This window comes from Halichoerus grypus, chromosome 15, assembly GCF_964656455.1.
Source record: "Halichoerus grypus chromosome 15, mHalGry1.hap1.1, whole genome shotgun sequence".
Taxonomy (NCBI): Eukaryota; Metazoa; Chordata; class Mammalia; order Carnivora; family Phocidae; genus Halichoerus; species Halichoerus grypus.
Genome location: NC_135726.1, coordinates 35,116,841 through 35,131,378, shown reverse-complemented (window position 1 = coordinate 35,131,378; position 14,538 = coordinate 35,116,841). Strand labels below are relative to the sequence as shown.

Below are 14,538 nucleotides of genomic sequence, written 5' to 3'. Positions count from 1 at the left end.
AGTCCACACCAATACACATAATTAAAATGGCAAAAAGTACTGATAAAGAGAGAATTTTAAAAGCAGCAAGAGAAAAAAAAAAAAAGAAAAAAAAAAAAAAAAAAACCAAACCAGTTACATTCAAGGGAAACCACATAAGGCTATCAGCTGATTTTTCAGCAGAAAGTTCATAGGTCAGAAGGGAGTGGAATGATATATTCAAAGTACTGAAAAGGAAAAACCTGCAATGAAGAATATTCTACCCAACAAGGTTATCATTCAGAAGACAGAGAGAGATGAAAAGTTTCCTAGACAAACAAAAGTTAAAGGAGTTTTCATCACCACTAACCCAGCCTTCTAAGAAACGTTAAAAGGGAGTTTTATGAGTGGAGAGAAAATGCCACAATTAGGAGTAAGCAAATTATGAGAGTAAAGATTTCACAGGTAAATACAAACAAAATAAAAGCATTAGATTAATCACTTATAACACCAGTACAAAGGTTAAAGGAAAAAAGCAGTAAAATCAATTATATCTATAAAAACCAGTCAAGGGATTCATAAAATAAAAGGATGTAATGTATGACATCATATATAGAAAACGTGGGGTGGGGAGCAGAGTAAAAATTTAGTGTTTTTAGAATGGGTTCAAACTTAAGTGACCGTCAACTTAATACAGATTATTGTATGCATAAGATGTTATATATGAACCTAATGGTAATCACATAATCAAAAATTTATAATAGATACACAAAAAATAAAGAGGAAGTAATCTAAGCATATCACTAAAAAACCCCATCAAACCACATGGGATGACAATAAAAGAAAGGAACAGAGAAGAAAAACAAAAACAACTGTAAAACAAGTAACAAAATGGCAGTAAGTATGTGCCTATCAATAATTACACTGAATGTAAATGGGCTGACTATATACTCCAACTAAAAGACATAGGGTGACAGAATGGATAGAAAGGCAAGATGTATCTATATGTTGCCTATAGGATAATCATTTCAGACCTAAATCCACATGTAGACAGAAAGAGAAGGGATAGAAAAACATTTACCATGTAAATGCAAGTGAAAAAAAAACAAAAAACAAGAGACAAAGAAGGACACTATGTAATGATAAAGGAAACAATCCAAAGAGGATCTAACAATTGTAAATATTTATGCACCCAACATTCTAGCACCTAAATACATAAAGCAACTACTGACAGACATAAAGGAAAAATCAACAGGAATACAATAATAGGGAACTTTAACACCCTACTTACATCAATGGATAGATCACCCAGACAGAAAACCAACAAAGAAACAACAGCTTTGAATGATATGTTGGACTAGATAGATTTAACAGATATATTCAGAACATTTCACCCAAAAGCAGTGGAATACTCATTCTTTTCAAGGGCACATGGAACATTCTCCAGATTAGATCACGCACTGGGCCATGAAACAAGTCTCAATAAATTCAAATAGACTGAAATCATATCATGTATCTCTTCTGACCACAACAATATGAAACTAGAAATAAGTCACAAGAAAGAATCTGAAAAGGACACAAATACATGGAGGCTATATAACATGCTACTGAACAATGAATGGGTCAAGGAAGAAATCAAAGAGAAAATAAAAAAATACATGCAGACAAATGAACATAAAAACACAATGGTCCAAAATCTTTGGGATGTTGCAAAAGTGGTTTTAAGAGGGAAGTTTATTTTTTAATTTAATTTAATTTATTATTTAATTTATATTATTAACATATAATGTATTACTTGTTTCACAGGTACAGGTCTGTGATTCATCAGTCTTACACAATACACAGCGCTTACCAAAACACATAACCCTCCCCAATGTCCATCACCCAGCCACCCCATCCCTCCCACCCCCTTCCACTCCAGCAACCCTCAGTTTATTTCCTGAGATTAAGAGTCTCTTACGGTCTGTCTCAAGAGGGAAGTTTATAACAACAGAATCCTCAAGGAACAAGAAAAATCTCAAATAAACAACCTAACCTTACACATCAAGGACCTAGAAAAAAGAACAACTAAAGCCCAAAACCAGTAGAAGGAAAGAAATAACAAATATTTGAACAGAAATAAGTGAAATAGAGAATAAAAAAAAACAAAACCCACAATAGAACAGATCAATGACTCAGAAGCTGGTTTATTAAAAAGATCAACAAAAATTGAAAAATCCTTAGCCAGACTCATCCAAAAAGCAACGCTCCCAAAGAAAGAGAGAGAACTCAAATAAACAAAATCAGAAATGAAAGAGGAGAAATAACAGCACAGAAATACAAAGGGTTATAAGAAAACATTATGAAAAATTATATGCCAACAAATTAGACAACCTAGAAGAAATGGATAAATTCCTAGAAACCTGTAACATCCCAAAATTGAATCAGGAATAGAAAAATTGACCAGACTGATTACCAGTAGTGAAATTTAATCAGTATTCAAAAAACTCCCATAAACAAAAGTCCAGGACCAGATGACCTCACAGGTAAATTCTACCAAACATTAAAAGAAGAGTTAATACCTATTCTCCTCAAACTTTTTAAAAAAATAGAAGAGGAAGGAAAGCCACTCAATTCATTCTATGAGGCCAGCATTACTAATAACAAAATCAGACAGACACTACAAAAAATGGAAATTATAGGACAATAACTCTGATGAACACAGATGCAAAAATCTTCAACAAAATATTAGCAACCTGAATCCAACAATACATAAAAAAAATCATTCACCTTGATTAAGGGGATTTATTCCAGGGATGCGCAGGTGGTTCAATACATGCAAATCAATCATTGTGATATTATCACATTAACAAGAGAAAGGATAAAAACCTAGTAGTCATATCAGCAAATGCAGAAAGAGCATTTGAGAATGTACAATATCTATTCATGATAAAAACTCTCAACACAGTAGTTTTAGAGGGAACATACATCAACATAAGAAAGGCCATATATGAAAAACCCATGGCTAATATCATATGCAATGGTGAAACACTGAGCTTTTTCTCTAAGCTCAGGAACAAGACAAGAATGTCCACTCACCACTTTTATTCAACATAGTACTGGAAATCTTAGCCACAGCAGTATGACAAGAAAAAGAATAAGGTATCCATTGGTAAGGAAGAAGTAAAATTTCACTATTTGCAGATGCCGTAACACTCTTTCTATATAAAACTAAAAATGAACCAAAAAACTACTAGGACTGATAAATGAATTCAGTAAAGTCACAGGATACAAAATTAATATACAGAAATCTGTTGTACTTCTATACTCTAATAATGAAGTAGCAGCAGGAGAAGTTAAGAAAACAATCCCAATTACAACTGCACCAAAAACAGTAAAATACCTAGGCATATACTTAACCAAGGAGGTGAGTGACCCACACTCTGAAAACTATAAAACACTGATGAAAAAAACTGATGATGACACAAACAAATGGAAAGATACTCCTTGCTCATGGATTGGAAGAACCAATATTGTCATCATGTCCATACTACCCAAAGAAATCTAACAGATGTAATGCAATTCCTATCAAAATACAAACATTTTTCACAGGACTAGAACAAACAATCCTAAAATTTGCATGGCACCACAAAAGACCGCAAATAGCCAAAGCAATCTTGAGAAAGAAGAAGCAAGCTGGAGGTATCATAATTGCAGATTTCAAGATACAGTACAAAGCTGTAGTAATCAAAACAGTATGATACTGGTACAAAAATAGGCACATAGATCTTTGGAACAGAATACAGTCCAGAAATAGACCCACACTTATATGGTCAATTAATCTATGAAAAAGGAGGCAAGAATATACAATGGGAAAAAGTCTCCTCAACAAATGGTACTCCATAAACTGCACAGCTACATGCAAAAAGAGTGAAACTGAACCACCTTCTTACACCATACAGAAAAATAAACTCAAAATAGATTATAAGGACCTAAATGTGAGACATGAAACCATAAAACTCCTGAAAAGAAAATAGGCAGTAATTGCTTTGACATTGACTGTAGCAACATTTTTCTAGATATGTCTAGAGAAAAAGCAAGAGAGAGACAAGAGAGACAAAAGCAAAATTAAACTATTGAGACTATACCAAAATAAAAAGCTTTGAACAGTAAAGGAAACCATCACCAAAACAAAAGGCAACCCACTGAATGGGAGAAGGTATTTGCAAATGATATCCAATAAGGGGTTAATATCCAAAATATATACATAACTAATATAACTCAACACCAAAACCCCAAATAATTTGATTAAAAAATGGGCAGAGGGCCTGAACGGACATTTTTCCAAAGAAGACATAGATGGCCAACAGACACTTAGAAAGATGTTCAACATAAGTAATCATCATGGAAATTAAAACCGCTGTTAGATACCACTTTATACCTGTCAGAATGCCTAAAATCAAAAACATAAGAAATAACAAGTGTAACAAGTGTTGGCAAGGATGTGGAAAAAAGGAACCTTCTGTGTGTTGATTGTAATACAAATTGGTGGGGCCTCTGTGGAAAATAGCATGTAAGTTCCTCAAAATATTAAAAATAGAATTACCATATGATCCAATGATTCCATTACTGGGTATCAATCCAAAGAGAACAAAAACACTAATTTGAGAAGATATAAACACCTCTATGTTTACTGCAGCATTATTTACAATAGCCAAGATATGGAAGCAACCCAAGTGTCCATTCATAGAGAGATAAAGAAGCTGTGGTATATATACACAATGGAATATTACTCAGCCATAAAAATGAATGAGATCTTGCAATTTGCAACGACATGGATGACTCTAGAGGGTATAAGGCTAAGTGAAGTTAAGTCAGAGAAAGACAACTTTTGTATGATTTTACTCATACGTGGAATTTAAGAACAAAATGAACAAACACACAAAGAAAACAGAGACAAATGAAAAAACAGCCTCTTGGGTGCCTGGGTGGCTCAATCGTTAAGCGTCTACCTTCAGCTCAGGTCATGATCCCAGGGTCCTGGGATCGAGCCCCACATTGGGCTCCCTGCTCCGCAGGAAGCCTGCTTCTCCCTCTCCCACTCCCCCGGCTTGTGTTCCCTCTCTCGCTGTGTCTCTCTCTCTGTCAAATAAATAAATAAAATCTTTAAAAAAAAAAAAAAAAAAGAAAAAACAACCTCTTATATACAGAGACGAAAACAGTATTTGCCAGAGGGGAGGTGGGTGAAGGGATGGGTGAAACAGATAAAGGGTATTAAGAGTACAGTTATACTGATGAGTACTTAGAAGTGTATAGAGCTGCTGATTCATGACATTGTACACCTGAAACTAATATAACACTGCATGTTAATTATACTTAAAAAAAAAAAATCTAACCTAGGGAAAAAGAAAATCAGCCTAGGCTGAGAGGACATCAGACACTTAAAAGTACTTAATAATTTTATATACACCTTATATTTATGTGTAATGAGGTTTTTTATCCTCCAGATGGATACAGATTAATCAAAATGATTGATTTTCTCATTTCTGATACCTCAGGATTCACTTTAGGTATTGTTTCCAAGGCCACCTAAAAACAAATGTCCCCAGCAGGGGGAAATTTAATTTACAGTAATTATTGAGTATATAACAATCATATTTCTATCATCAGTAAAACAAATATAATTGCATTTTTTAAAAAGTAGAGTAAACAAAACTAAATCTTTCTGGTTTCATTGTCCTTCTCCCTTTTCTCATGTTAAAAAAAAAAAAAAAGGATAAAATTGCTTACTGTAGAAGTCGCATTTAGAAGCCCTGATCTTGTCTACACATAGCTTTTCCACTCATCCGAGTTTTCTTCTATGAAAAAATTTGAGTCATGACCAACATCACTGACTATGCTTTAAGAGATGGCTGATAACGAATTTCCTTCCACAAACTGTACGGTACATTTTTTGGGATCTGCTTATTTTTCATCTGTATTTTAATAAAAACCTATAAAATGGTATGGGTTCAATTTGGATTGAATAAAATACAATCATTAGTAAATAGATGGGAAATCAAGAGATCTAAAATTAAAATTTGTTAAGTGTCTACTGTGTGCCTGACATTTACATACATTATTTCATTTAATCTTCACAAACATTATATGAAGCACTCTTATTCCTGTTTTGCATATGAGGAAAGTGAGGTTTAAAACTTGACCATTACTTGATGGATGTCAGTCAGTTGGCCAATTTGGCCTGTCCTCAAATTCTGTCTTCTATTATGTAGCCTGAAATTTAACTTTAAGATCTGGAGTGTTCTATTCTTCATTAATTAATATTTCATATAGTCTACATCAAGCTAAAAGTAAAATAAAATAAATCATGACATCAGTTTGGGACTCTTCACCTTGCAATTAAAAAAATACATATATTGGGAAAGACTCCTTAATCCTGGTCAAGTTGGCAGTAAGTTTAGTGTGTGTTGTTCTTGTTTTTTTATATAAGCCTGAAGGCAAGGAGGAAAAATTAGTCTTTTAAAAAGGGTTTTCTTCAATAAACCATCATGCTGACAAATTAAATGACAGTAACCTCTCTCAACAGCTGACAAGCCTAGCAGGGGCCCTGTTAACATTCGCATTAGGGCAGACTGATTGGTTTAATTGGCAGTCATGCCTAAAAACCTGCAGAGGAATTGATGCTGAATGAATCATTTCCTTTAGCAATATTCAGCAGTTTGAATGCAGCAATGCAAACAAAGGCTCTTAAAGTTGTTTTATTTATTGTTGAAAGCAACCGACCAAGTGATTACTTTCATTTTATATTCTAAAATTGTGTGCTTGTACTGAAAGCCATCATTTAAAAATGCTTCAAAGAAAAGATTTCTTACCACATTTTCCCATATCTCAAACTGGAAGGTACTAGAGGCAGACAATGTCGTGAGGAATAAATCTAGAAGGAAAATAATAGAATTGTTAAGTTTTGTTACTGATGTATACATTTAAAACAGGAAGAAATGCAATATGTAAAAACAGTTATTAATAGAGTTGTTCTTAAACATATTTTAAATTATATTTTAAGGAGCTTGATCCTGTCAAAGAAAAGAAAGCAGATGATCCTGTACTAGTACGATTAAGGAAAATGAATTTAAAGGGAGCATTTGGTATTACTCCCTCAAAAGCATTCTTTATTTTTAAGAGCAGTTATGCGTACTAACCTTTTTATCTTACACATTTGTATTTTAAGGCAGACTATATGTTAAACAAAATATTCAAATCAGAATCACATTGTGCTTTCTCACCTAAAAGCTATGCTTCCCTATATATCATAGTTGGGCTTAAGCATTATTTTAAATTACAGTATCATAGCATCCAAAATCTTTAGTACTCATGTTAAATGATCAATAAACTGTATTTCAAATTTTGAATAGTAGAATTATCTTCATATAGTTCAACTAAACAAAATTTGTTTTATTGGAAAGTGCAAAATTTTTAATATAATTTGTTGAAAAGTAATAGGTTGACAGTCAAATCTAACATCCTATTAATACAAAGGCCAGATGAACTGCAAATCTATTCTAGTAGCAGTATTTATTATGTTTGCATAATGGCAATTTTACTTAGCAAATACATAAAATTTCAAAATGATGAGCTGACTCATAAGAATATTAAAATAACATTATTCTTTTGTGCTTTAAAAAATGGAAATTATTCAGAGTGATATATAGACGATGACTATTTTAAAGAAAAGGTTTTTTTGCCCCATTAAATATGTTTAAGAAAACTATCCTTCACATTTTAATGTGTTTTTTGTAGAGCTTTCATATGAGTTTAATGAAGCTAATTTATGTAATAATTATAGTAATTTTCACAGAAATCCCCAGAAAGCTAAGTAATTTCTTCATTGTTATAATTAGTTGTACTCAAACTCCTGATTCCAAGTAAGTGGAACTATTCTTTCTGCCAATATATCAAATCTCTGCATTTATTTTTACCACACTAAGGATGCTTTGCCTGTGGATATACAAATGTAGTCTTTTATGAAGGTAATTTCTTTACTCTGTCAAACACACACTCCCAATGAAATGTCTACTTCCATACTCATCTAGGAAAACTCCCAAACAATACCTGAGATTTGTGAGATGATGTACCTACAGCCAACATCCTCTCCTTCTCCCATGTATCCTCCACACTGCCATCAGCATGATGAAAAAATAAAAATGCAAATTTGATCTCATTCCTTCTCTTCTAGGATCTCTTCTCCCCATGTGAAGAAGCCTATTTAGCTAAGTTTCCATGCTCATTTCCGGCTACTCTCTCACAAGAAATTGACTCTCTGTAGTACCCTTTTATGTTACAGCTGTGTGATGTCCCCACGGTTCCTGAGGCCCTTCCTCTCCCTAGGCATAGCTTTCCCTCCATTGTTATTCCACTATGATATCTCAATCGACATGGTTATTACAGATCCTATGATATTCCAGTTTCATATCTGTCTTTCCTGAGCTTCTTGAGGGGAGGAGTCATTCCTAATTGGTTTTTGTATCTCTGTGGTTTCTATGCACTTGGAAATAATGTGCTTGAATGACTGTTTTACAACTAAATGATACCATACACACACACACCACATATATACACATATACACGTCTACAGACATATATAAGAGTGTATGTGTATATATATGGTATTTAGTTATGTAATATATATATGGTGGTTCTTACAATTTTGCTTGGACTGTCTACAGATAGTTACTCCATTACATCTTTAAAAAGTGTCTTGGGAAAAGAAGGGTTTTATGTTAGAGCATTTCATTAAAAATAAGTATGACTGATTATAGTGACTTCTGTCTTAGGAATGTTCAAAAGCTGTTAGTTTTTATCTGAAAATGTGGGTAATCAGCATAAAAAAGTGATTAGGGATTAACAGCCACAGAGATTTCTAAGAATCACTTAGAGCCATGTCAGTGCAAGCTCTGAGGTATTTGAAAGAAGACAGACAATTACACTATTATTATATAACACAGGTGAACTTGTTCAAACTGAAAACATTAGAGTGTTGAAATTCTGAACGCATTTGAGAATAAATGAGGAGGCATCTTTCCGACAAGGGATCACAGGCTCGTTGCCCTGATAAGCCAGCTAGCTTTGTAGGATTGGAAGAGCTATTTTGTTACCACGAATGACCAAGCAGGGATAGTTAGAAGGGAGGGGAGGGTGGTTACCAACAATCTATCACCATTCCTGGAAAAACAACACAAAGTGTTTTTTTCTGTTGGCATTGCACTAGTCTCAATACGTTTGCATAAAGGGTGATAAATTATGAGCTTTCTGCTCTTTCCATTCATAGTTAGAAAATTTAACAACTATAACCACAGTGTTTGCGGATTCTATTTTCATAGCTTCACGAGCTATTTATTAAGATTCTGAAATACAGTAAAGTGAGATGAGGGATTGGAAGTACCTTGTATAACAGATTTAAAAAATTCATTTCACAATTCAATTATGTAAAAAGATTATAGAAAAAAAATGGTTCATTATGTGGAGAAATAGAGACAATTAATAACAATTCAAGATGAAATCATGCCTCTGACTTTGAATGAAATAAGAATGAAATAACAGCTAGAAAAAAAAAATTTAGTCAATAAAGCAACCAAGTTCTCACCCTCCTACATGGGTAAGAGTAATTCACACAATATAATGAAAGGAAATGTACCCAATGAAACTGTAACAGATGCTGTGACATGCCACCCAGACCTCCTCTGCATGAAAGACTTATTCCTTCAGCTTGTTGGAAATGCAGCTGGCAGACAGCCCTATGCAGTTGTCCTTTCTGAAACAGCTTTGGGTGAGAAGAGCTGCCCTGCCAAAGGTTAATCCCTTTCTGCACTAGCCTGTATTCAATAACTGGTCAGTTCAGAGAAATAAAGGCTAGAGCCCACCACCATCACTCAGGACAACTCTGCAGGGCCACAGCACATTCAGAAGCCCAAGGTCTGGTAAGGCTTTTATTTGACACTAAATCATAGCCCAATCTGCTTCCTTCCCATTTCCTCCAGCAGTACTGACTACAAGAGCACTCCCTAAAATTAAAATTCTTGCACACTAGTTTCCATTTCAGTCTGTTTCCCAGGAAATGCCGTCTACAACCGTTGATACCAAAAGTGACTGAGAAAGCAAATACTAAGATTTTGGAGTTGGATCACCTCAAAAGTGGCTGCTAATAAGGATTCTTTCAGTGGGGTTAAGCAGTGCACAGATAGCTATACTATATTTTACTGGTATTATTGGGATGCTATTTTGGTGGAAGGGAATGCACTAGTGGGTGTGGTATTTCAGGCTTTTTGAGAAATATGAGATAAACACTAACTATAAGCACAATGGAATTAGATGGCTATTGCTAAGCTTGCTTGAAGAAACAGCAGAGAGACACAAACGCTGAGCACAACTGATGAGAAAGTAAAAGCCATGTGTGAAAGTCAGAGGGCCTCCTGGGTAGCATCTAAAGAGGTTCTCATCTCCTGCAGTAGGAGGGCAAAAATGAGCTGAAGACTAAGACCAGGATTTAATGGTAAGAATAGAAGATCTCCCAAGAAGGTTAAATTCTCAGCCTAAGCCGGTCTGCTATGTTAACTGGGAAAGAATGATACTTGACTCATAAATTAGGAACATCTGGGTGATGAACCTGAAAGTCTTTCACCCTCAGATTCCCCTGAGCCATCAAAGCTTGCATAAGTGGCCCACTCTTCACTGTTAAAGGCTGATATTCACTCCCGTTTGAAAATGATGTTTTCCCTAAAGGCTAGTGTTCTCTCTTGTTTAAAGATGATGGAGAAGATTCTGCTACCATTGGGCAACATGCTCCAGATTTCCTACAATTTGTCTCATCTTCTCTCCTGGCCACTAGGCCACAAAGTGGGGTTAAGTTACAAAATAACCTGGCCAGGAATGTGATGTACACATAAGGGAAAAAGGAACTATAGCCTGAATTAAGTCCAGGACCTAGCTAACATGTAGTGGCAGGAGCCAGGAGAGTATGCATGAGACTATATTCTGAGAGTGCTTGAACAAGATAGGGATAAGGGGTGGGGCAGGGAGAATGAGATGTGGGGTGGGGTAGAATAAAGAGCTGGGGTTGGCAAGGTGATTACATTGGATCCCTTCCATCCTAGAAGAGGCAGCAATTCCCTTTACAGGAGTAGACCATACTCTGGATATGGGTTTATTCTTCCTGTCTTGAAAACTAAATTTTTAAAATGCTAATAGAAGCAGTATGATGATAGCTGAGATCACTGGTATTCACCTGAAGAAATAATCCTTAACAAAAGATCATATCATGAGTTAGTGAAAAATTTAGGATATAAACCCCAAACTCAATTAAATCCTTTTTCATTAGAGTCTTGTAACAAGTAAAATAGTGAAACTATTCAATGCACATGCACTTTCTTCCCCAGAAAATACAGACACATAGTTGAGTAAGTGTATACAAAAACATTAAATGGTATTGCTTCCATTATCTCCATTCATAGCTTGAAAGGATTAAGCTACTGCATTTTTAAACACTGCCAAATGCTGCACAGCCTTCCCTTCAAATGAAAAGCCTTCTGGTTAAAGTTGGCATCAAAAGGAAGCCCACTTAGGAGTCCTAAAAACTAAAATTGGAAGTTTGACTATGCGAACTAAACCATGTTAGGAAAAATCCAAACAAAGCTTTATGATTGTGATCAAAGTTTAAAGTTAGATGGTAATGGGCACCTAACACCCTTTCGATATGCTGTGCAGGAAGGAAGAGGTTAAAAACTGTAATTTCCAGCACTGTATCCTTTCAGTGTGAAGTCCTGATGTTTGAAAAAAAAAAATTCTGATGGAAGTTTTTAAAAAGTATTCATAATGTCATTTAGAATTCCTGCATGAAGAAATTCTCCTTGAATGATGAAAGTCACTATATTTCCAAGGGAGTAAATATTATGGTTCATTTGGAAAAATACAGTTTAGAAGACATTTTTAGTATTTTCTGGAAGCTTCAGGTATTTCCACAAAGAATGGTTCAAAGCAGTCTCACAGTTTGTGCTGTTTTAATCTTGAGCCCGGAGGACATGCCAAGCTCATGTTTACATCTGTTCTATAGTACTGTCCAGTCTTTCTTAGGTCTGGTTATATTAGCAAAGATGAGCATAAGTGTGTAGAATAAAAATATCTTTTCCCTGCTTCCACTTGCTCATAGAAAAGGACACTGAAGTCCACATGACAGCTGAAGTTGTGAAGAAAATGGGCTCTTCCCTTTCCCACCAGTACTCAGAGTTCAGAGGTCATCAATTCACATACTGTAAGGCATGAGGCTCCGACATAAATAAGTTAATGGGTCCTGGTACAATCAAGATGATCAAACAATAAAAAGTCACAGAGCGCAAAAACTGACCATGGATCTCAGGATGGATGAGATGGTGGGGAGTAGTGACCTGGATGAAGCAACAAGAACCTATCACTGACCAAAGAAGACATCAACTAATTAGCTCCAGGCAATTATTGTTATGGAAATACGGTTTTTAAATACGAAAAATTATATTTTAAAAATATTGAAATCTAATTCAAAATATGTTAAGCAGTAAGGGCAAAACACCAAAAACATTTCTGCAGGCTCCAGTTTTAGCCACAGGTACTAGATTGAAACCTGATAGGCTACTGCTTTGCTTACATATCTGTGGGCAGAGAACCAACCCTACTTCCTATATTCCTACGTCAAATAATACTCCCAAATCATATTCTGTACAGATGCACTAAATTTAATAAGAAATGAGGAACCTGTTTAAATGGGTCTCCATTCACAAAACAATGTTTAAGGAAGACGTATAAATTTCTAGGAATCATTTTTCAATTTCAGTTTTTAAAGATTTTTATTTATTTATTTAATAGACCGAGAGAGAGAACATGAGCAGGGGGAGGAGCAGAGGAAGAGGGACAAGCAGACTCCGCGCTGGATGCGGAGCCCAATGCAGGGCTCTATCCCACGACCCTGAGATCATGAGCTGAGCTGAAATCAAGAGTCGGATGCTCAACGGCCTGAGCCACCCAGGTGCCCCTCAAATATTTCGTTTTTTAAGTTCATACCCTTCTATCTAGACTTCCCTTCCCTTTCTTTTTCTCATTCTGAAGCACTGGGCCCCAAATGAAGATTCACTATACTCGGCAGAGAGCTCAGACTACCTCAAACTTAAGAGAGTGTACACAAGATACAGAGAGACTTAGACACCATATTCTGGAACACAGGCACACATTATAAGACTGAAAGCCCTCAATCCTGGGTAAACAAGAAACAACTCCCATATCCACCTTCCCTCATCAGTCAAATCATTATCAGAAGTTCTTTTGTTGTAAGGGAAAAAAAAAGATTGGATTTATTTATTTCAGATTGTGTAGGAACACAAGAATCTTAGGTGAAAACAATAAACTTTAAGTAATAGGCTGCTGGCAGCAAATGATGAGGGAGGCCTAGTAAGACCCTAAAATTGAATGTTTCAGGGGATTATAATTTCCATTTGAAGAGGACTATTAACAAATGAAGAATGGATGTATTTCACTGACATTTTTACTATGGGAAATTTATTTTTCAGAACTTGTATGTTGAATTTTTAAGAGAAATGTAATCAAGGTAATTATAAGTTAATGATCTTCAAAGTCTCAGCAATATTTTGAATTCTAGTGTTTTATATATATTTTTCAATTGAAGTCACATATTTCCTCTACTCCTAAGAGGTCAGAGTCTTAAGGAACCTGTGGGAATTTGCAGTTTTAGTGTTATCAATCTTGTAATGTTTTGATGGGTGAACAAACATTATGATTTAAAATTCCAATATGAGAAGACCCTTCATCTTCTAGAAGAGTCCTCTATGTTCCAGAAGGTAAAGAATTCATTAGAGATGATAACACTTAACGATGGAAAGAACTGGAGAACAGGAACTTGGCATTAATTACCACTAAGATTTTCATATTTTCCGAAGTAAATTTACTTGAATGAAGGTTTTATAACACAGATTTTAGAACTGCATTTGCCCTGATGTTTTTTTCTCAGGGCAGTCAAGTCAGCCTGCATCCATTTGGTTTATACAATAAGGCTACCTACTTCCATTAGTCCCTTTCATTCCAAAATTCTGATCCTTTATTACTATTTCCACTTATGTCTTATTTACAAATTTATAAAGATGTCATACTCGCCAATTGCTCAACAGCTGCCTACACAGCACTAACATGGCATGTTGGATTTTTGAATTCTTATTTCCTCTGGATAAAAAGATTGTGTGTCCAGGAAACAACAGATGTTGGCAAGGATGTGGAGAAAGGGGAACCCTCTTACACTGTTGGTGGGAATGCAAACTGGTGTAGCCACTCTGGAAAACAGTATGTAGGTTCCTCAAAAAGTTAAAAATAGAACTACCCTACAAACTAGCAATTGCACTACTAGGTATTTACTCAAAGGATACAAACATACTGATTTGAAGGGGCACATGCACCCTGATGTTTATAGCAGCATTATCAACAATAGCCAAACTATGGAGAGAGCCTAGATGTCCATCGACTGATGAATGGATAATGAAGTTGTGGTATATATATACAATGGAATATTATTCA

The 14,538-nt window shown here is 35.1% G+C and overlaps 1 protein-coding gene across 1 annotated transcript in view; it reads right to left on the bottom strand.

Annotated features, from left to right (window-relative positions):
* ITFG1 (integrin alpha FG-GAP repeat containing 1) overlaps positions 1 to 14,538 on the bottom strand; it is a 329,904-nt gene that overhangs the window by 223,091 nt on the left and 92,275 nt on the right. The window contains exon 7 of the mRNA XM_036120167.2: positions 6,810 to 6,871. Coding sequence (XP_035976060.2) covers positions 6,810 to 6,871 — 62 coding nt within the window. The remainder of the gene's footprint in view (positions 1 to 6,809; positions 6,872 to 14,538) is intronic.